The sequence below is a fragment of the Triplophysa rosa genome, unplaced genomic scaffold, assembly GCF_024868665.1.
Source record: "Triplophysa rosa unplaced genomic scaffold, Trosa_1v2 scaffold139_ERROPOS793776, whole genome shotgun sequence".
Classification (NCBI taxonomy): Eukaryota; Metazoa; Chordata; class Actinopteri; order Cypriniformes; family Nemacheilidae; genus Triplophysa; species Triplophysa rosa.
The window spans coordinates 552830-575756 of record NW_026634143.1 but is presented as its reverse complement, the minus strand read 5'-3'; the positions used below and the strand labels follow the sequence as shown (position 1 = coordinate 575756).

At 38.2% G+C, this 22927-nt stretch overlaps 1 protein-coding gene across 1 annotated transcript; it reads right to left on the bottom strand.

Annotated features, from left to right (window-relative positions):
- Positions 1–1035: 1035 nt before the first annotated feature.
- On the bottom strand, positions 1036–21750 carry nadka (NAD kinase a). The gene is made up of 12 exons (XM_057326863.1): positions 21540–21750; positions 20446–20609; positions 15314–15397; positions 13951–14080; positions 13770–13875; positions 8219–8304; positions 7933–8035; positions 7407–7549; positions 5776–5875; positions 4440–4597; positions 4282–4364; positions 1036–2896 (listed from the first exon to the last, which is right to left on the bottom strand). The coding sequence occupies exons 2-12, from the start codon at positions 20607–20609 to the stop codon at positions 2752–2754; spliced, it is 1302 nt and encodes a 433-aa protein (XP_057182846.1). The 5' UTR covers positions 21540–21750; the 3' UTR covers positions 1036–2751.
- Positions 21751–22927: the final 1177 nt, after the last annotated feature.

Here is a 22927-nt window from a genome sequence, read left to right as displayed (position 1 = left end):
GATGTCCGCATCATTTTGTTATTTTACACAGAGATTGGCAGGTCTGTTAATACAGAGTCTGTGGACGTTATAAAAAAATGACAAAATGTGCTATAACTTATTCAAACTTATTAACGTTGGAATGTAACGCAATAAAGATGGATCAAGTTTGCATGCCTGTAACTAATAAACAACTAATAAAGATATCTTAATATGCGTTTAGATTCTGGTTTGTGAACTTGTTTTCTGACATTTTCATTAAGGCCCTTTATGATACATCCCATAGATTACAATATAATATAAAATATACATCTAAATGAAGCGTGATAGCGCCACCTATAAAATGTCAACAAAGTAGTATTTTTTGAACGGCGTTTCATCCACTGCTATGGGCTGTGTTCAACAATATTACCCCAAACGTACATTTTCACACTTTTCCAGGACATACCAATGTTTCTTATGTACCAATCAGGCATATTTCTGTACATTCAACCACTACTGGTAGACAGTGTCACATTTAAAAGGTAAATGAGCTTAAAAAATGTACATTTGCTAAAATCACAAAAAGTGAAATCACATTTTAGATTTTTTTAGACCTTTTTTTGCCCTCACTTTTAAAGGGATAGCTCACCCAAAAATGAAAATTCCATAATAGGAAAAATGACAATGGTAGTCAAAAGTGCCCCAGAACTGTTTGCTGTCCTACATTCTTCAAAATATCTTATTTTGTGCTCATCAGAACAAAGGCATTGATACAGTTTTGGAACAACTGGAAGGTAAGTAAATGATGACCGAATTTTCATTTTTTGGGCGAACTGACCTTTTAATAATAATATGTTTGAATTATATTGTTATTATACAGTACGTACATAAATAAAGGCAACTTTTTTAGTTTCAACACTATTTTCTTTAGACATTTCTCTTTAAATGAATATCAGCTGTATTCAAAGTGATTTGGTTTTTAACCACTGAAAACGGTCAGAATTCCAGAATTAGCACATGAAGTCATATTGAGATCATCTCTCGTAGGTTGTATACAGGCTTTAAAAATGAAGACACCAAAAGACAAGTTTATTAAGAAACATCATGTAAATGATGACATCTTAAAAGAAAAGAGTTCTGTAATCCTCCTTGAGTTACAGGCAAAAACCAAAGAGTGCTGTCACTACGTAATGCCACAGACAGTGATTGCTAAAGTAAAGATTGAGATTACATTCATATTCCAATATCAATCTCTGAGTAAAAATAAAACAAAATAGTTGACTACTTAGTAAATATTTACCCATGACATTAAATACTTTGTCTTTCTTCATCATTTAAGATATTTTTTTCAAAACGTGAAGAGCGTTGGTAAGAACCCCACGTGCCAAACGTCTCTGTTAAGCAACGTTCGATTTTTCTCTCGTGTTCTTAGCGGTAACCAGGTGTATTTATTTTTGTTATTGTTTTCCTGAACACATGAGGTAAACGAACAGTGTTTGACGCACCTGTGATCAGCACATCTGTTAAATAATACATGTTGCTTTGAAAGCGCATATATCGAAAGAGCTCTTTCACAGCTGACACATGCACATGCGACTTTAACTGATGTCCGTTCCTCTGATGTTCTGTGCCTAAAATCTTCACGATTATTTTAGCATCATTCTTACCAAAGAAGTAAGTGCACCTGGACAATGTTGTTTTAAAAACTGGGATGTAATTATTATTACCGATGATTACAAAGCACAAGTAAACAAAAATACACTGAAACCTTTTTTGTCTATACAATAAAAAAGACAATTCTTTCAAACCTGGAATGGACAGATCGTACAGTAATTTACTGTTAAACAGGCTGCTTAAGAATACAGTGGTTTAAACAAAGTCCATGAATATTCAAGTTTACATTTCTATATGTACAACACTCGTACGTTTGAAGTGCGCTGTAAATAAACACAGCATAAGAGAATATTCTCCCTGAATGACAAGATGTTGATGCTCTACATGACATAAGGCACAAAATTCACTTATTGCTGTATTCCTTTAAATGATCCCGCCAGCCAAAACCTGACATACACACAGTTCTAATGGAAGGAATTCATATGGAGTTATAAAGTAAATGTCACAAAACCTGTCAAGAACACATCCAGGTCATACTTCGCCCTATCATCTCAAAGAAACAAATATACACAAGAGAATACATTTTCCTTTGCATAAAAATGTAGCTTGTTTTAAGACCATCAATATACTGTAAGTTTATACACATTCGCCAATTCTTCCCATACTGTGAAATCTCCCAATTCACCCCACTGAAGAGGCATTACTGTAATGCAAAGTTTTTATACATCCTAGATCGCCTTTGCAATACTGCCTTTAATATATGCAATTTAAAGTAACACTATTTTACAGCGTTGATCTAGTACAGTAATACAAAAATGTCAATGATTATAGCCCTTGAGATTGATGAGAAAAAGGAGACCTAGAGAGAAAGAGATTACACCACTGTACTCCATCAATACCCAACACTGATGACAGATGAGACGCATGCTGGTTATCATTCAATCTCTCTCTTCTGTCCACACGCTGTCTCGTCTGTAGTTGTTAAAAACAGATCAAATAAGCAACGAGACCTCGTCTAACATGTGCCATAACAGCTTTATCAAGGTAAAATACGACCAGGAGCGTGTGACGTGTTTTCATGACATTTACCCAATACAGGTCCAGAACGACTATGACAAACACAGAAATACAAATCTTAAAAAAGAACAGGACATGAAGTTTGTTGAATGTTGAATGTCAGTCCTCCTCTTCATAACTCAGGTGACTTTGTTTCTTACGGACATTCCAATGCAAACATTCAGCCAGACTCTCAAACCAGTCATTCATCGGATCACGGAAACAGATCGAGGGAACAGGGAAACAGGATGTAGTGATGGTGATACTACGAGGAAAAGAGGATTATTGCAGCAAGATGCTTGACAATGACCTTACATGTTGACTCACTGGCCTCTCTCCATTCAAATTACTTTCATTTACTTCCTTAATGACTCATCAATGCTCATAAATCCAATGAATATGTAACTTTTTTGTAAAGCCCTCAAAACTGACCTGTATATTTGGCATCATACTGGTGTTATTGTAAAGAAAGATATGTTTTTTGTACCTTGTGTACATTTTGGGACTCTTTTTTTAGAATAAAACATTGAACATATCAAGTTCCTTAATGCAACTCCAAATTGCTCTATACTTGTGTATAGATTGACTAGTGCTGGCCATGAATTAAAGCTAAACGAGCTATTAAGAGAGATAAAGTGCAGGGCCTGATTGATGCCAGTTATAAGAGCACACACACACACAAAAAGAGTTATTAAGAGCTTTCATAAAAAAGAAAGTTCAAAAAGCAGATACAAGTAATAGAGAAGTAATTCGCTCGGCTCCTGACGACATGTCAATGTATTATGATGCGAATTGATTAGTCTCTAAAATAAATATTAATAATCATCTGTAAACTAACGTTACAGCTTCTGCGACTGAAACTTTGGACGAATATCAATCGCGCCCTTGAAATGCCTTACTCACTTAGAAGGGCAGAGCTCTAGAAGTAGAAATTCGATATTGGCAACGGTCACTCATAACATAGCTGTTTTGATCACACAGCCGAACTGAGTAATAAATATCAACGCCATCTTTATCCGAGACGACACTTTGCGGTCGTCTCTTTCAGCAATGCTTCTCACGGGTGCAAAAATGACGTTTAGAAGGCGCTTTTCCTGCCGCATCCGCACCTGATGCTATGGTGGTGCATGTATCTGTGCATTGAATGTTCAAAATATGGCACCCGAGGACTTACGTTTTATAAATCACTAAGGACCTCCCCACTCTGGGTAAAACTCTTCGGATCTATACGATTCACAAGAATGGCATATTTGGATTCAAAATGGCGAATTTCGCCGAAAAACAGCGAGTTTGCAGGTATTAGTACAGTCTTAGATGCTGGAATGGCATTAAGAATGAAACAATAAGTCAATCAATCAATGGCAGACGATTTACCACATTCCTTAACTTAATATCATGTAAAGATCGACTATATGTTAAAATGGCTTGCCATACAGGTATATATTTCATATAACGGTATGAAATCTGCTTTTGACGGTGTTACTCATTGTCGCCTTTTAATCATAAAACAGACATCAGTATTAAAGCATGATATGTAAAACCTTCTGATGTACAGTTATTATGTCGAGATTAAACAAAGACTTGAAATTGTAAGAAATGGGGCATCAATCCGTGCAGGTTCACAGTGGGTGTGATGTCCATGTCACTAACCTGTCCCCGTGTGATATCTCCTGACGGTTTCTGCCATCGAGAGACACCCAGGCCGTATTTCTGGCGTCACGGCACAGCATAATCTAACAGAAGAGAAGAGGGTTAAGAGAGCGTCTTCACGCACTCCCTCACAGAGAGAGAAGAGCAGCTGTGTTTACCTTCAGCTCGACACCAGCAGGCACTATGATGGGTCTGAAGGACAACGAGTGCGGGCAGATGGGTGTGATCATGGTGGCTGGAACGTTGGGATGGATCATAGACGCACCGGCCGCCACAGCGTATGCTGTACTTCCTGTGGGCGTGGACACGATCACACCTGACAGACACACAAAACATCTTTTAACTCATAACGCTTACAAACTCAAATCATATCACTGCAAACAAAGAATAAGCAAGATTTTGGAAAACACTGTTTTTGTTATTAGTTTATTCTACATCGATTATCCGTTTTACGATTAAACCTCACTTAACTTAAACAAGGCTTAAACCAAGAACATTATCTGGGGCTAACATCATCTTAATGTAGGTTTTAATATCCTCTTTAATCTGTTATCTTTCAATGGATGCGAGTTTAATTGTGGGAGAATTACGGGTGTGACTGCTGGAAGCTTGTTCATTCTCCCGAGTAAAGACTCACAGACACACACATTAAATAACCTGATCTTCCCATCAGAAATATGTTGGGCCTCACAGATCAAACACCTTCCATGCAGCAATACAATCCTGTCGCTACCCGATCCGTCCCGGAAACACGATTTGTGAAACTGCATCTACTTCCAATTGAAACCGTTTACGGCAGTTTAAACAAAAAAAGTTGTTTGACCCTACTCGTTCCATACCGGAAATAATAAACTCTTTATTGAACATTGCACTTAACATCAAAAGACATTAAACGCATTACAAATTGTAATGGTTTGGAGAAACGTTCGTACACTAAGAATCCTGTTAAGAGCGGAAAATAGTTTTTTATTATTATTTAACAATACCAATGAAAATCCAACATGACAAAATGTTATATATCAGAAGTGAGAAACAGATTTTTATTTATAAAAAGATAACAATAATAAAAACACAAGATTATAGTTTTTTATTAGTGATTCTCTTCTTAAATACTTTTTGGGGGCAAAATATGTCAAGGTCACAATTAAATCAAATTAAACTTAATAGTTTACATTTGTCAGACACCATTTAGTAAAGTGTGTGTGTTTTATTTATGTGTTATGCTCTACATATTTTAGCATACTTTAACAAATGTCTGTATTTAAGAAACACAGACTTTTCAGAATGAATTCAATGTATTTATTTATACATTTGTTCCGTCTTTTCTTTAGTCATTCATTCACTACTCACTAACAAGGAAATAAAAACACGAGGAAATAAAATAAACCAGTCCTTCTCATAATCATTCTTTCAGCACATACAGTACGTGGGTGCCTTCACACCTTTAATCCTTTGCTCATGAAAAGAAAACCATTAGGTTAAGGACAAACTAACCATCCCCTTGTACAGTAGTGATGAGATGACCATCCAGAAACAGGTCAACATTAGACAGGTATGAGGACGGACCTCTGTCCACCACCACTTCATTCAGCACCTGACACAGAAAGACAAACACAGATAGAGGTCAGACTCTGTATTCTGATTGGACGAGCTGTCGTTGTTAAATGAGAATAAACACACACCTACGACTGACCGCACATTCTGTTTTGTTTGTTTTCTTCCCGGGCTCCTGTTAGTTGTATTAAAAGCAATGTGCTTAAATCTGATTTCTTCACACATTGACACACTACTGGATTACTGCTTTAATCAGGATCACACACACACACACACCCTCATACAAACTCAAACACTTCCTTATAGCTGCTATTGTACTGTATTTACACCATTACTCATGAATTCACTTCCTGAACAAATGAACTCATTTTTGAACACATGTTCCCTGTACGGCCGTCCGGTAGACACGCACGCACACACACACATACATACACACTCAAAAAAATGATATGTTCAATCAACTTTATTAACTTTTTTATATCCACATAACTGGATTACGTTGAAATTAAGTAACATTATCTATTTCAGTAAACTTAAGATACTTACATAAAGATAATGCAATGTTGTTTAGTTGAATCAGATTAAGAGTCTTGTTTTTGTTTTAAATCATTAACTTGATGAAGTTCAATTATGCTAAAATATATATTTTACATGAAACCAATATTTAAAAAAAAACGTTTTTTTTAAACGAATCGTTTATTCAATAAAGGCATCAAAGAACAGTTTTTAACTTTATACATTTTTATTAATAATCAGACAAAACTTCATTTGTCTTCAATAAGTAGATATTGAGTTACGAGAACTCAACAGAAGTTCAAAGTTAAAAATGTAACCGCCCACTCCCTAACCAAAGGCAACGCTTTGCTGAATAATGGTAGCCACAAAACTCAAAAATATAACAAACTCTTCAAAACCTTAAAGATAAATGAACATTAAACACTAACAAGTGTTTCTCTTTACTAAAAAATGCATAAAATAACACTAATAAAAAAAAATAACTCTCATAAATGCAGTCATACGCAAAGCATGCTGGGAAAATAAGTCCTCTGCCCAATTGTAACAATTTTATGTTAACACAACACAACTCCTTTATGTTGTCCCACGATGAATGGATTCAGTTATATGACTAAACATAAAAAAATCATGTTGTGACCCAAGTTTCCAAAAGTTGTGTTGATTCAACTTAAGTTAGTTAAGTAAATTGGACAAGCCGCAAAAATGATTTGGTTTATTATCTCCGTGGGGACAGTCCATAGGCGTAATGAGTTGTATACTGTACAAACTGTATATTTTATCCCCTACCCCTAACCCAACCCCTAAACCTAAAGATCATAGAACACTTTTTGCATTTTTAGATTTTTAACAAATATTGTTCTGTACAATTTATAAGCTTTTGTGCCCATGAGGACCTCAATTTTGGTCCCCACGGTGACACGAGTCCCCATGTGTTGGTGTGCATTCAGGTTTAGGTCCCCACCGGGATATACAAACATGAACACATGCACACACACACACACACACACACACACACACACGCACACACTGTGACGTGTCTGTTTGCTGCTACTAACTTGATATTGCTTAGTTCTGCGAGTGGGCTCGGTGTCTGCTTTAGTGATGATCAGACTCTTTTCATCCAGCGCTCCATTCTTCTCTCTGCACTCTTTCACCACCTTCACCTTCAGACGAGTGCGCAGCACGATCGCAGCATTACCTACAGAGATGAACAGCCACATACTGAACAACCCTTCAAACAATATCACTAGATCTAATCAACTAGAATATCAAACAGCATAAACATGACGAGCTGGTTTCTCATACAGGGCTTAAGACTGGTCCTAGACTAAAATACAGAACTGCAAACAGCATAATGTTTATTTATAAGGCATGTTTGTAGTCCTGTCTTAATCTAATCCCTGTCTGGGGAACCGCCTCAATGCCTCATATTTATATATCATCGGGTTTGCAGTTTTTACGATTATAAAGGAAGATTACTTCGACCTTCTTAAAGCACGAGAAGAATGTTGAAGTCAGTATGAGCAGAAGAAACACTACCGCCCTTCACAAACTGAACACGCCCTCATCCTCACCACTTACCTTCAATAACCTGTGTGACCTGAGACTGATATGTGTTGAAGTCAAAGGGTGTGAGAAACCCCAGAGAGCCCAGATGAAAGGCCATGACAGGAGGAACACTCTCCTACATCACACACACACACGACGGTCATCATTCTCATCTCAACAAACACAATGCGCAGAACTTTAAATATGAGTTCATTTACAAAGAAGCAGATTGATCCATGTTATATATTCCTTCATAGATTGATCAAAATCTTTATCATGCTTTCGAACATTACGTTTGCTTATAGAGTGGTTTTCAAACCTGGAAAAGAGAAGAAGCATATAGTAACGTCCCATCTCCTCCCAAGCAAATGATAAAGTCTACATGATTGGATATATCATCATAATCTGTAACACACACAAACACATTTCAGACAGATGGAAACAAGTTTCAATTCTAACACAGTTGTCATTTATTTTAGAGGTGCACCGATTGACCGGCCAGAGACCGGAATCGGATGGTTTTTCGCATGATCGCCGTGACCGGCCGGTCAGTCTCACGACTTGCCGATTCCAAGCCGATCTTCTGTTGCCAGCAACACGGGCAATAATGTCACAGCCGTCAGTACACGCAAAGCCGCAAGTAAACATGTAAACGTGCGTGTGCACAGCCTGTCTCGTTTCTGGGTGCACTACATGCTAACAGTGATGCTAAACTCATGCTGAAATCGTTCACTCCGTGTAAAACAAAAGTCAATTCCATTCAACCCAATTGCTTGTCTAACGTTACAACGATGGTCATTTCACTTAGGTAAATTGACACTTCTACTTCTACTTGTTTTTAAAATCCAAAATATAAAAAAAAGAATAAATCAACCTATAGTATATGTGTGATATACAGTATATCTGATTCAGTTCTTTACTAACAAAAAAAGTGCATATATTGTATATATATATATAAAACTTTTTAGAGTAGCCTACAATTTACTTTTTAACTTTTTAATGAAGTTGCAGCTTAAAGATGCCATGAATTAAAAACACAATTTTAACCCGAGCTTTTGTTATATAAGAGTCAGAACTGAAACGCCCTTGTTACTGAGATTACATCTGTTATTGACACCAGGCCCAGAGAACACCAGGTTCTGGAAAGCACCTATCTATAGGTTGAACACCGCCTCCACAGAAAGAATGTCAACGACTACTTCTCTAGCCACGCCCACTGGTTCGCGCATGACTGAAGTAACACAAGTGGCATGGAACCAGATAGAGAGAGCGAGCAATAAACAAACATGCAGTTAAAGATAGCTAAATATTGTGCCATCCCTGGTCGTGGAAGAACACAGTCGCTGCATAATCTTCCTTCGGATTCTGATATTAGGAACGCGGGGTTAAAGTTTATTTTTAAAGACGTTCCAGCTCATGTGGGAAAAACATGGAGTGTTTGTTCGTTTCATTTCTCCGAGGATTCCTTCCTGAACAAGGCACAGGTCAATGCTGGATTTGTGGAGAGACTAAAATGAAAAAGCAGTGCTGTGCCGTCAATATTGGATCTGATAGGAATGGCGCAGCAATCTTATGCGAGTAAAACATTTTTGTACTATGCGTCACGATTGCTTTATTATTGATCGCTTGATATGACCACGGGATTAAGTTAGTATTACCTGTGGACCTGTAACGTTAGTCATTTGTAATAATTGCAGAGGTTGTCTGTGATCTTAATCACTTGCGAATCGGCATCTCTGTGATTTGGCGGGCTCATATATAATTTTTCAAGGTTTTATCCACTGTTTGCGAATAATGGAGGCTGTTTTAAGTGTTTTGGTATTATTTCGGGTGCTGGGTGATATCCATAAATTTACCGGGAGTCTCCCGTTTGTTTATTTATCATGGAAACTCTCGTAACATTTGAGACCCGCGATCGCGGTGATCTGTCCGGTTCGCGATCACGGGTCTCAAATGCTGACAGGTACAGTCATATATCATTAAACACAATACAACTATAGGCTATACAAACTATACACAAAGCCTTGCCATCACATCCGGGAAATAAATCAGTAAACTTGAGTAAAATCATCCCGTGCGAATGCGTCACATGAAATACTGATGTGGGGAGGTCATTTATAAATCACACGAGGTCCTCAGATAATGCTAATCTCGTGCGAATGGTGCTAATGTGTAACCTAACGTTACGTATCTAACCAAATTCACAGAAGGCTCCAACTAAGTTTACTACGCAAACTGCTATCCAATCATAGCAGTGGGCGTTTACTTCCAAGCCTTCATGGCGAAACGCCCATTAAAACCGATCGTTTGTAGAGCTGGCCTCAAAACCAGGGTAGAAAATAGCCCATTACTTATTGATTTTGATGTTTTTGAATGTCAAAACCACGTGAACGTCATAAGTAGACCTCATACAACAGTATAAAACAATAAACAAGCCCACTTCATCGCACCTTTAAATGAACCAACCCACTTCTTTTAATACTACAGACCAAAGATAAAGACCAAAAAATGAAATAAAGCAATATTAGTTTCATAAAAAGAAACAGACAAGAATAAAGTTGAAGTACTATTTTATCCATAGTTTTGTGAGATGAGTACAAAAATGAAAAAGGTAAATTAAGTGACATGTTTAATTATATTTTATCATTTATACTTCTTTTCGGTCACAGAGTTCTTCAATTTAAGAGTTGTTTGGGTGAGAGAAGATTCTGTAATGGAGAACTGCATTTAGGGAAATTTGGGAAAATTGTACTGTTCAATAATTTGTATTATGAAAACAAAATGTATTATGAAAAAAATGTGAATCGAAGAAAAGTAAATATGGTTTTATATATACTGTCAATTATAGTTTTTGGATAGAAAATCGGAATCGGCAGGTTTCACTTATAAAAAAATCGGAAACCGGAATCGGCGAAGAAAATTGCAATCGGTGCATCTTAATTTATTTCGTTTATTTCATAATTTATGAGTGAGTGACCCTAAACGTCCCAAAAAAGGGAATGTTCCTCAAAACCACAACAATACACATGTACAGTATATGTAAGCGCAGGATTCTTCCAGCGGGAGGAGCTGGAAACCCGTCTCAAAACGTTATGTAACCATCAACCAGATGTTCCCTTCACAAATCTTGATCAGGCAGTTTGTCTACGTTCGTGAACAAATGGTTCTTTTTGAAAGAAACTTTTAAGTGATCAGACTGGTCTCTTTACTGATCTAGTCAGTCATCTGACATACGAATCACACATCTCGTTCGTGAACGAGACGAGGAGCTGCTGACCGAATGAATTAGAAAGCATGGCAATCGCTCAATAGTGCTGTATTGAGCGATTGCCATGCTTTCTAATTCATCACTCTGAAGTCACTCTGGTTCACAACAACAACAGAATATGATATATTGTAGTGTAATATTCATTACAGTAATACAAACACGTTATTAAAATGACTTGTGCTACATATAAGACCCAAATCTTCGCCACCTATTGGCTTATGGATGTAATACGAAATGGTCACTGAACAAATCAGTGAACGAGTCTGAACGAATCATTTTAGTGAATGAACTGAAAAAGAACAAATCACTCAAATGAATCAAAATTCCCATCACTGTTGTCTATGTAGTCATGTTTTTTTAATGAAAGTGTCCTATTGGGGACGGCAAGAAGCTGTCGACCGGGATGTTTTCATACAGACAGTCAGGTTAAAGCTGTTATGTTGGGCCTATAAGACACACAGATTCTGCAGCTGCTGCTTCTGGATTCAGGTGTTAGATTATATCTGCCCTCAGGAGCAGACACTGAGCAACCCTAGAAGTCATAGGTCACAGGGTCATTCCAGCGCTAAACCAGCCAAACCACATGCCTGTCCTCACACATCTTCAACGAGCTGTTTATGGTCTGGAGAGCTGCGCTCAGTGAATCACTCCTGGAGAGATACAAACACTGTACATCTGTTTGCTTTACATATAATCAGTGAATGAATGAAGAACAAACGCAGAAGTGTCTGAAGTCAAGATAACGAGGTTTTGAAATGATTACACAGACTCTCTTAAACTTGAATAACTTGGTTTTTCAGTCTTTGTTTGAAAATATTCACTTTAAACAAATTCACATTTAAACACAGATCTTGCCTTAAAGTCCCCTTCAACTGGAAGTTGAGATCGTTTTTACTTCTGTATTTTGACGCATTTCCGAGTGAAATAGAATTTTGAATGAGAAAAACAGTGGGTGTGGCTTACATCTTTCTCTGCGATCTGATTGGATGTATAAAAACAGCCGTTGCATTTTGAAATGGAACTGGCAGCAGACTGACAGTTGAAGGGGAGGAGCCTAACATTACGTTGGATTGTCACTAGAGGGCGGAAGTGCATTTTCAGATTTTAACTAAATATTATGAGGCCACACGATTTTTAAAAAGAGAGAATGACCCACATTGATAAACTATTTACAATAAACGCTGCAATATTTCATGGAAAAAATAGGCATTGTCATTTTTAATTTCACTGGGACTTTACCGATCCACTATAAACTGAACCTGAACTTTGAATACTTGCTGAATTATTTCTCTAGTTTCTCTACAACGTGACTGCATGTTGGTCTAGTCGGTCTAGGCCAGGGCTCTTCAACTACTTTTCTTTGAGGGCCAGATTGCAAAAGTATAAATAGGATGCGGGCCAGTTTTATATCAACATCTCTACTGTTATTTATTGCATTTTGTTCCTTTTATACTGTTTTTGTTGCTGTTACTTATAGGTCATATATTAAAACATGCACACAAATATTGCATCCAGTATTTGTGCCTTTTCATGATATTGAATTAAAAGTGATATTGTCTTTTTAATTGAATTTTATATTCCTAGATGCATTAGTTTACCCCAAAATTTAATTGCCCACAGTCCCCCAGTACTTCCATAGATGTGGGTGGCATTGTTCATTCAAAAAGATATTTAAGAAGATATTTGGTTGAATTAATGAAAGTCTATTTAATAAAAGTAAAAACGCTAATACATGAAGCACAAAAGTAATCCCTGCCCCTTGACGTTAAACTGCCGTCTTATAAAGCAAATCAGTTGAGAGACTGAGCGCTATTATCACACCTTCGGGTGAATGCCAATCACATTCATGTGCCCCACGCACTTAGAAGGGCAGATCTTTGAAGTGCAAGTTCTGGAGGGAGATGAACAGCTGTTTTTCGTTTAAATCATACAAAATGAACGCAGTAATAAAAACAACATAGTTTTCCCCTTATCTGAGACGACAGTTCACGTGGTGTAGTACTCTTCCTGCAGTTATTTTCAAGGGCACAAGACGCGTTTAGGAACGCGGCATAATGCGTGCGCAAACCGACTGTGGATTGCCGATTATAACATTGCAAATAACATCAAGTTTCTTGTACAGACCAATCAAATCGCTTTATAAGATGTCAATCGTTGTGAGCCGCGGGAATTACTTTCGTATTGAATGTAGCAGCGTTTTGGACTTTCAAAGGCATGGCGTCTCAGGACGTGCATTTCTTAAAGCACACCATTCCTAAAGTCTCTCCACTTTTTTGAAATGTTAAGGCGGGCCAGGGTCAAGATGATTGGCAGGCCGCATTTGGCCCGCGGGCCGCCAGTTGACTTGCCCTGGTCTAGGCAGTATACACTTTTAATTTTGTGAAGTTTGAACCGCCGGTGGTGCTACAGAGATCTCAAAAGTAGTCTGAAGACTGTTTGCGATTTAGTTTATGTTGGAATGAGAAGCAGTACGGTTCAGGATGACTCGGGGTAGCCGAATGAGCAGTGTGTTGTCAGTTTAACCGAGTGGTGTCGGGAAATTTATGACCAATCAGTGTGAAGTATTCCAGAGAGCGGTGTATAAGTTTAAATAATGTCTCACCTTCTCTAAAAGTGCAAAAGTTTTTTGTGATGGAAGTGAAGCTTTCGTCATTGGCAATGGCTGGATCCTCCATGACTTTCCACTCCACGTAAACAATCATACTTTTCTGAGAACAAATATACGAGCTCAGAGAACACGGAAGTGAAGCACGTTTATGGTTTTGTGATGGTGTGGTTGTCACCTGTGTCAGGAAAATGCAGAGCTCTTTGAAAGGCTGCAGCAGACTGGCGTCTCTGATTTTCTTGATAACAAGGACACTTTTGGGTGGCTTACTCCATGTCAATCTCTGACTGGCTGGATCTTGAATATACCTGAATGTAAAGAAACGCACACTTCCATCGTGTGTTTATTACACACTCCAAGCTTTGGAGGAACGTTCCAGGTGCAGTAAAACAGTTCAACTCAACCAATGCCATTTGTTGTATAACATTAATGACAACAACAAAAAAAAGAAAAATAATAATCAAAGAACATTCACTCACAATAGAGCATGTGAAGCTGACGCAGTGGCGCCGCCATCTTGGGAGGTTAATACCCCACTGCTACTATTGTTTTGATATGTACCGTTACTTGTTTTGTTTGATATGATGGAGAAATCGAAAGTGAAAGAACCAGGGCAGGGCATCCTCCCAGGATGGCGCAACATTCAACGCGGCGTGACCTCGATTAACAAGCTCTATAGAAGTCTAAAGGTCTTTGCACATACAGTATGAAATTTTCGTATGCGTTTTTACGTATTTGGCGCTCGTTTGTACGGTGTCTCTGATTTGTCAAAATGCCTCTCAAATTGCTTGCTACGGATGCGAAAAACGCAGAAAATCTAACACAGTCCGAATGTTTTTATGACGGACGAAAATATCGGAGGCAGTGTGTAAATGTGATTGACACAACGTGAGGTCGTATTTATTTTTTAACGTGTGGAAATTTCGGACGCAAATTTTGGACTCGATGTACAGTGGCCTTAAGAGTTAGAAAAAAGTTGTAAACATTATCGCAGCGGGATAACTCTTCTCTACACACAAACGTCACCAGGGTCATTCCCGTGGGTGTCGGCGGTTCGTTAACAGAGGGTGTGTGGTGCAAAAATGACCAGCTTTACAGCAACGTCAAGATGATTATAAGATGATGTTTACGCACAACGTCTGTGTGCGCACTTACACACGCCCAAACAGAAGACACCTGGTGATGTCAAGCAGAAATCAAAAGAGAGAATGACAATAAAAAAGCAACAGAAACCAACAACAATGCTATAATGTGTTTGGTTGAGAATGTCGCAAAATGATACAAAGACGTGTTAAGACTGCCAGAAAGAAATCGATCATGCAAAACGTTGATGTAAACATCTGTCAGACAGCGCACATGTTGAACACGTCCATCCATTCTCACAGCTAATGTGACAGAAGAAACCTGTGCCCTGCTCGTTACTGAGTTACAGTACAAACAAAACAATAAATCTATCTATACAACATGCATTCAGTGGCGTGAATCGCATGACTTTGATTCTCTCATCACAAACCTCAAAGCTTTATCAAGTAGACACTTACATGACCGCTTTAGGGTTCCTCAGCATGCAGGCTTTGGGTCCAAATGTGGTGACAGGACTGGGTCCATGAAGAGACTGTGTTCTCCTTGAAAACAGAGCAGAGAGTAATGCTGTTTACACCCGTGACTTCACTGACAGCATTTCAGCCAGGTAAAGCAAACCGGTTGCACACTATTAACCTCTGACATGATAACCAGCGCGACAGCGTGATGTTTAGATGAGGTCGCCTCTGGCCTTCTCATTCTGACACGACAGTCTGAGCAATTCTTCCCCTAGACTCGCATCTTCATATTTCGTTTCGTTTCGTTTGGTGCCGTGTCAAATTTAGGGGCGTGGAAATGTCCCCACAGTAACGGAGCGATGTTCATTCAACAACGTGTCGAAAGTTTATGCCATGAACCTAAGTTAAGTGTGTCGTATGCATCAGACGTTCAACCAACGGTGCGTCTGAGGCTGAGAATATCCTTCCCCAATACCATAAAAAGACATTTAGTGAGTGCACACCCCTCGTCATTCAATGCTAACTGTTACGACCCCTGCAGGTCATATGTGTGCGTTTCAGGTGAATCTCCTGGTGCCGACCTGCTTGATGAGGTGCACCTGTTGCCGATATAATTGAAGACTGCATTTAGTCGTGGTGGCCGGATCCTTGGACCTTCCCTGCTGGACAACTTGTTTTGTTCTTATTGTTTTGTTTATGTCCTGTTAAGATGTATTAATTCATTTATAATAAATTCTTATTCAGGGTTTTTCCTGCATAGAGAAATTGGAGGCGGCCGCCTCTGTCAAATGTCGTGCCACCTCAGGCTATTGCCAAAATTATGTTGCGAGTCTTCACAAGAAATGCTGCGTGCATTTAACAGACTGTCATTTGTAACTGCAGTTGCAACATTACGCCACAGTGGAGGCGCTGTTAAAAAAAATCAAAATATTGAGAAAATTGCCTTTGAAGTTGTTAATCAGGGGCACTGTGGCAGACCATCCACTCACAAAAATAAAGTTTTTATATATTTAAGGTAGCAAATTTACAAAATATCTTCATGGAACATGATCTTTACTTAATATCCTAATGATTTTAGGCATAAAAGAAAAATCGATAATTTTGACCCACACAATGTATTTTTGTCTTTTACTAAAAATGTTCCCGTGCTACTTAAGACTGGTTTTGTGATCCAGGGTCACATATAACTAGGGCTGGTGGGACGATATATATCGTGATTCACACTAATTATACCAGTCTAGGGCGAATCTGAAATCCATTCTGCGTTTTAAGCACAGCTCTTCCGTGAACTACGGCTCTTTGCTCAGTAGGAAGTACTGCTCCATCTAAAATCACTACGAGAATTGAGTCGGTTATAACAACATTTTGTAAAAGCAGAAGTTTCGCAAAAATGGAAAGACTGACATGCCAATAACAGAACTAACGTAATGATGCAAAAGCATGATAGCACGGACACAGCGCAAATAACTTCCTTAAATACACCATGTGTTTTATAACTCAAGCAATATCATTTCTTTTCATTAATCTATACTGTTGTTTCTTGTGCTTCTACTGTAAAAAGGTATTTTTCTGTAAGGCTGTTTTGCAATGCAAAGTTGTGAAACACACTTTAGAAATAAATTCAAATTGAATCTTACTAAAAAACTAAATATTCATAAAAACGTGAACATTCAAAGGTTTAGTAAATTCATCAGATGAAGACACGTGAAGTGTGCAGTAATAGCTTATGAACAGGTCCTCTCTGTTGTTTTATCAAGACTCAACTGAACTATCTGCATCCTATCATTCACACACATTTTACATGTCCATCTCATATTGCATTTCCCTCTCATTTTTCACTTAAAGTAAAAAGAAATGACTTCACAACAGGCATGAAACAGGCACATGTATTTTGGTAAATGCATTTGTTTGGTGATTCCAAACATGATTTTTTTAATACTTGCATCAACAAATTTCCTTTTCAGGCATTAAACACACAAGGTCTGGCATGTTTAAAAGCATTCATTTCAAAACTTTTACATGTTTAGAAACAAGACCTTAAAAAAATACTGTAACCGTCTAAAAATGTCAAGCCATAGCACGATTTGCTAAAAAAGGGAGGGTTTTCTTCATCATACATAATTAGACATTATATATATTTTTCTATTATACATTTCTATTCATAATAAAAATGTAACATTTTAATGTGGAAAACTAGCTGTATTAGTAATAATTAACATTGCTGTATACTAGGGCTGAACGATTAATCGAAATCGAATCGCAATCGCGATGTGAGACGTTGCGATTTGCTAATCGCAAGAGGCTGCGATGTGGAAGCGATGTGAAAAATAGGAAAAGCGTCTGTTCCAAGCCCGCTTTGAGTGGCATTCTTGCTAACCAACTGAGTGAGCGCAACTCCGTTATGCCTAATCAGCACTGCCCCAGCCAACTGCATAAACGTCCGACATTAAAAAAACAAACATACAGAAGGCAGGAGAGAGACAGTGTGTGTTATTATGGCATCTGCAGAGTCAGATCGATCATATTAGGCAAATAAATACTAAAGAACCGTCCAATTCAGAAGACCGCACACACAGCCTGTGTCATACTCGCGCGACTCTTCCCCGCGTTGTGCGTCTCGCGGACGAGCCGTTTAAACTTGACGCGCACACACAGCCTGTGTCATACTCGCGCTTCTCTGCCCCGCGTTGCGCGGACGAGCCGTTTAAACTTGACGCGCATACACAGCCTGTTTCGTAATGACGTTTATAGTAGCCTACTTGAGTCCGGCTCGGGCATCTGGCAATATGGACGAGGCTTGACGCACGCGCGCACCCTGTGTAAACTCACGCCTAGCTCCGCGTTTCAAACAAATGTAAATTCTATCTAACTGTTTTGCTAATTTCACTTGGATGAAATTAAACATTCAGCACATTTTTACTTGTTTTAAAAAATCCCACATACTTAAAAAATAATAAATCAGCCTATGTAAACTATGAACTATTTTAATAATTCACTAACACAATAGAAAATGTTATGGATTTAAGGGTTACAATGGGAGTTGTATTTGTTTTAATGGAAACTATAATAGTGTACACTGGTATGTGGATTCTACTGGTGTGATGTAATCTGGAAGTTGGGAACCAATTGAACAACAGTAAGACCTATTTGAATAATGCCCAAAGCACACTACAAAAATTAATTTGTAATGGTTTTAATGGAAACAATTAAATGTTTTTTTTTGCTGTTTTCTTTCAGGGTAACTATACCCATACTGTGCTCCACACAACAATATTGAATTGAAGCTTGAATTAGAAAAGTTAAAATCGCAAATCAAATCGCAATCGCAATGTCTGTCAAAAATATCGCAATTAGATATTTTCCCCAAATCGCACAGCCCTATATACACAGTATAACAAAATAATATTACACTTTTAGCTAAAGAAATATAAAGAAATCTGTTTATCTGTAAGTCATTTGGAAGGTACTGGCAGATGTGTTGTTTCAAACAAAATAGAATATTCTGTTTCTTTTTCTTTAGAACATCACACTATATTTTAAGACACATTTAAATTACAACATATCATGCACTCAAACAGAGATGTATTTCATATTTTTGGATGTTTTTTTTATGTTATTTTGTCTCTACTGTCTGTACTAATATGAATTTACTGCAAAGCAGATTTTCAGCTATGAAAATGATGATCATATAATTAAAATGTATACTGTCTATGTTGATGTTGTTCACGTGTATTTTGTAGGGGTGTAACAATACTTCGTATTACGATATTTCGCAATGCAAAAAATGTTACGATGCGCATCGACGAGAGATGGGGATATTTTACGATATGTTTAATTCTATTCGTTCAGCGGTCAAGACGCTACCTACTCTGCGCCAGCGCGTCACGTGTGCTTATCTCACATGTGCGGTAGAGAGAGAAGCACGACACACAATCTGTGTCTCCACGTGGTTTACAAAGCGTCATACTTTCCTTCACAAACACAGCAAACTTGAAGCGTGACTGCAGGCGAGTCACCCCGAAACTCATTACAAAGGAGCACAAACGTGTTTAAATGCCAATGTTCATTTATCCGCTAACGTGAGCTGCTGCATAACGTGATATGAACATAAAGTAAGCCAAAAGAAACCAGCGCTGTTCCGATCAGTGATGAAGTGAGTCGTGCTGTAGATTAAAAGATCCAATGACATGATAAAAACAAGTATGTGATCTGCATGATTGATGAAATGTAATACAGTTTATGTAATATGTCTTCTTGAAAGATTTTTCTCATTCATTACTGTCTCAAGCAAAGACACAGCGCAGCTTCAAAGAGACACGAGCCAATAGCGCTTGAGCGTGAGCTCTGTCAGAGCGTTTCATTGGTTGAATGTGCTGAATGAAGACGCCCTTCACTGAACGAACGAGTCAATTGAGTCAAAATGAGACTGAATGAACTGCTACGTGTCGTTCATGGTCTAATATTCTCTGTGTTCCAACAATGCATATCCAGTAGTTACTCAACGTTTCTGACAAATAAAGCTAATGACCTGGTTTCATTTAATTCCAAGGTAAAGTCAATGATGTCGAAACAGTTCAATCTTTGTATGGAACATTTAATTACATCAATTAAATGAGTTAATCCAGATAGATTTTATTTTAGTAGACTAATATAATGTAGATTTCGTCGACTAAAAATAGACTAAAACTATGATAAATTGGGATGACTAAAACTAAATTGCATTTTAGTCGAAAGACTATGACTACAACTAAATCAAAATTTGCTGTCAAAATTGACACTGATCTTAATTCTAATTTCAGTTAAGCCTTAAAATGTTAAAATTCTTTATTAAATTGTATGTGCAACAAAATAAGTTACTGAATTGTTAATATTTTGAAAATAAATGTTATTTGAATTTCAGTTTCATTTTTGAATTTTGTTCAAAATATCGAGATGTGTGTATGGTATCGTGAACCCAGCATCGAGATATGTACCGAATCCTGAGCTGAGTGTATCGTTACACCCCTAGTGTTTTGAGTTTTTGTTTGCATGGCACAGTAATTTCCATTTGGGATTAATAAAGTTATATTTCAGTTTATTCCTTTAACCTGTGCTAACTTTATCCAGGCCATTCACAGCCAGTTTTGTCGTACCTGAATTTAGCAGAGCTGTGGTCCGAGGATGAAGACAGACTCCTGGCTTTAGTTCTGCAGCGCAACACTTTCTCACTGCCATCACAGGCTGAGCAGCAGTACGGACGTGTCTCCGTGCTCAGATCTGAATTCAGTGTCCAGTCAGACGCTTCACAATTCTCCATCTAGAAGTAACAAAGGGAAAAACGCTGTGAAGTGTACGTCCTTCACTACATTGTTATCACATCACCTCATTATGTTGCATGTCCTATTTCAGTTACTATATGAACAAAATAAATGTAAAAAATGCAGAAAAATGTGGAACATTTCCTAAGAAATGACTGACACAAACTATATCATGCAGCTTACAAAAGCATTGGTCAAGCATCTACAAACAGAATAAACAGCAATGCTTTTCTGCAACGACACAAACTATCTGAGGACTAGTAAGACACTGATAGAACAGCCTGACAGTACAAACTGTAAAATCACAATTCTGAGCTTATCTAAACTCGTGATTTTCCCCAGACACATGATGACAGAATGTGAGTACAGAGAAGAATAGAAAACACGGCTCGCTGTCTGCATGAAGATCACTGACCGGACTGCCTACGATCAAACATGAAGCACAAATGTCACCACAACACCTAAAGAACATCATCTCTGTGATCCCTATGAAGTGCAGTAAAACACAAAAGAGCGTCTTCAAATATTTGTAAAACTGCACTCAAGTGTTTGACCACCTCGTTTACATTATGGAATAAATCATCTTAAACACTCATGATCTCTGCCTATCTGGACATCAAAGCCTCGTGAGGTGGCAGTTCTAGAATCTACCGGAGGGGTTGAAAACCGAGTGAAGTACTTCGTAAAACAGTTCATGTCTTCAAAACTAAGTGAACTGTCAAGAAAACATTTAGGATTGAACGCGCCTTAATGTCGAATATAAACTAGGCAAAGTTAGGCGGTTCATTAGGTTAACGTTATATAAAATACAGGCAAAATGTAGGACACCTTGCATTTATGTGTCACAACTCACTGCGTAATTTTAGAGACTAAAACATGACAATAAAGAGCAGGTTAAACTGATGCTGATGGGATTAGCGTTCATTTACCCCAAACAGACGTGACACTGATCCTTTGAGCAGTTTACTCCCCTCTCTCCCGCTCTCTCTCTGTGGTTATTGAGAGCAGGCGTTATCCCAGCTGACTCTGAACACACGGTGCCGATACAGTACGTCCATAGCTGTCGGTGTTGTGGCGGACTGAAAACTAACCGGTTGAACCGTCTCTTCCTCACCTGTCATCCTTACACAACGGATTACTTCCTGGACACGGCGTCAGCGCTCTGCCCAGCAATCTGATAGGCGGCTCGTGGCCTTGCTCATGAATATTCAATACGTAATGTTCGTCGTATGAGCTGATTGGCTAACGGCAGTCGCTGATAAACGGGCGCTAGCCAGTAGGTGAATCAACGAATCGTGCTATACAGAAGGCGTGACTAATGCAAATAATGAAATATAATGGGATTATGCCGCGTTGGAGACTGTTTTTGCAGAAGATAATGTACAATTAAACGCAGTTATAATGACATCAAACAATAAACTTTTAAAACAATAAGATAATAAAAAGTATAGTGCAGAAAGAAAAGAGAAAAGAAAATAATTCGCGATTTAACATTTAAAAAATATAAACATCACATATTTTAAAACCTACATATTATCATAGAAAACAGGCTGCGTCCACCGGAGATCGCATTCGAAGCTTGCATGCGTTCTCGAGGCTGTCTCGTTTCATAAAAGCAGGTAGGACACTCCGAATGCACCCTTCAAATGCGATCGTCTTTCACAGGAATTCAGAGGACGCATGATGAATGAAATGTTTCCTTCGATGCTAGAGATAATCCACAATTCTTTGCGTCTTTTATGAAAAGCATAAGGTGCGTCCCAAATCGCACACTTGTGCACTAGTGTGAGTAGCGCGTTCACATTTAAAATCCTCACAAAAGAAGTGCACTTTAAGTACCCGGATGATGCACTTTTTCAACCGAAAATATTAAGTGTGGAACTGTGGACACTTGACGCACTCAACGGTCGCAGTTTCGCCTACGTAGCGGAAGGGAGGCGGGGCTATCAGACGCTGCAGGCCCTTTTCACAATGACGTCACTTAACTTCCGCCTTTTCACAAAGCAGTGTATCATAACATTCGTCTTGCAACAAACAAGAAGAAGAAGAAGAAGAACTTCCGTTTTGCCGTCGCGCTGGAATTTAACAACAGTGAGAAAAAAACTGACAGAACACGTGTAACAGGTATACAACGTGTACTACTAAATATTGTTATAATTCACCCAAAATTGTTCATTAATTCACCCAAAAGTGTTCATTTGTACGTTTTGTGGATACCTGATCTCAATGTGTGCTTCCCCTTTAAATGTGGTATGATTGCTAGGTGACTTAACTTCCTGTTCTGTCCCCTCCTCTTCTATTTTGTAATGTGATTCAA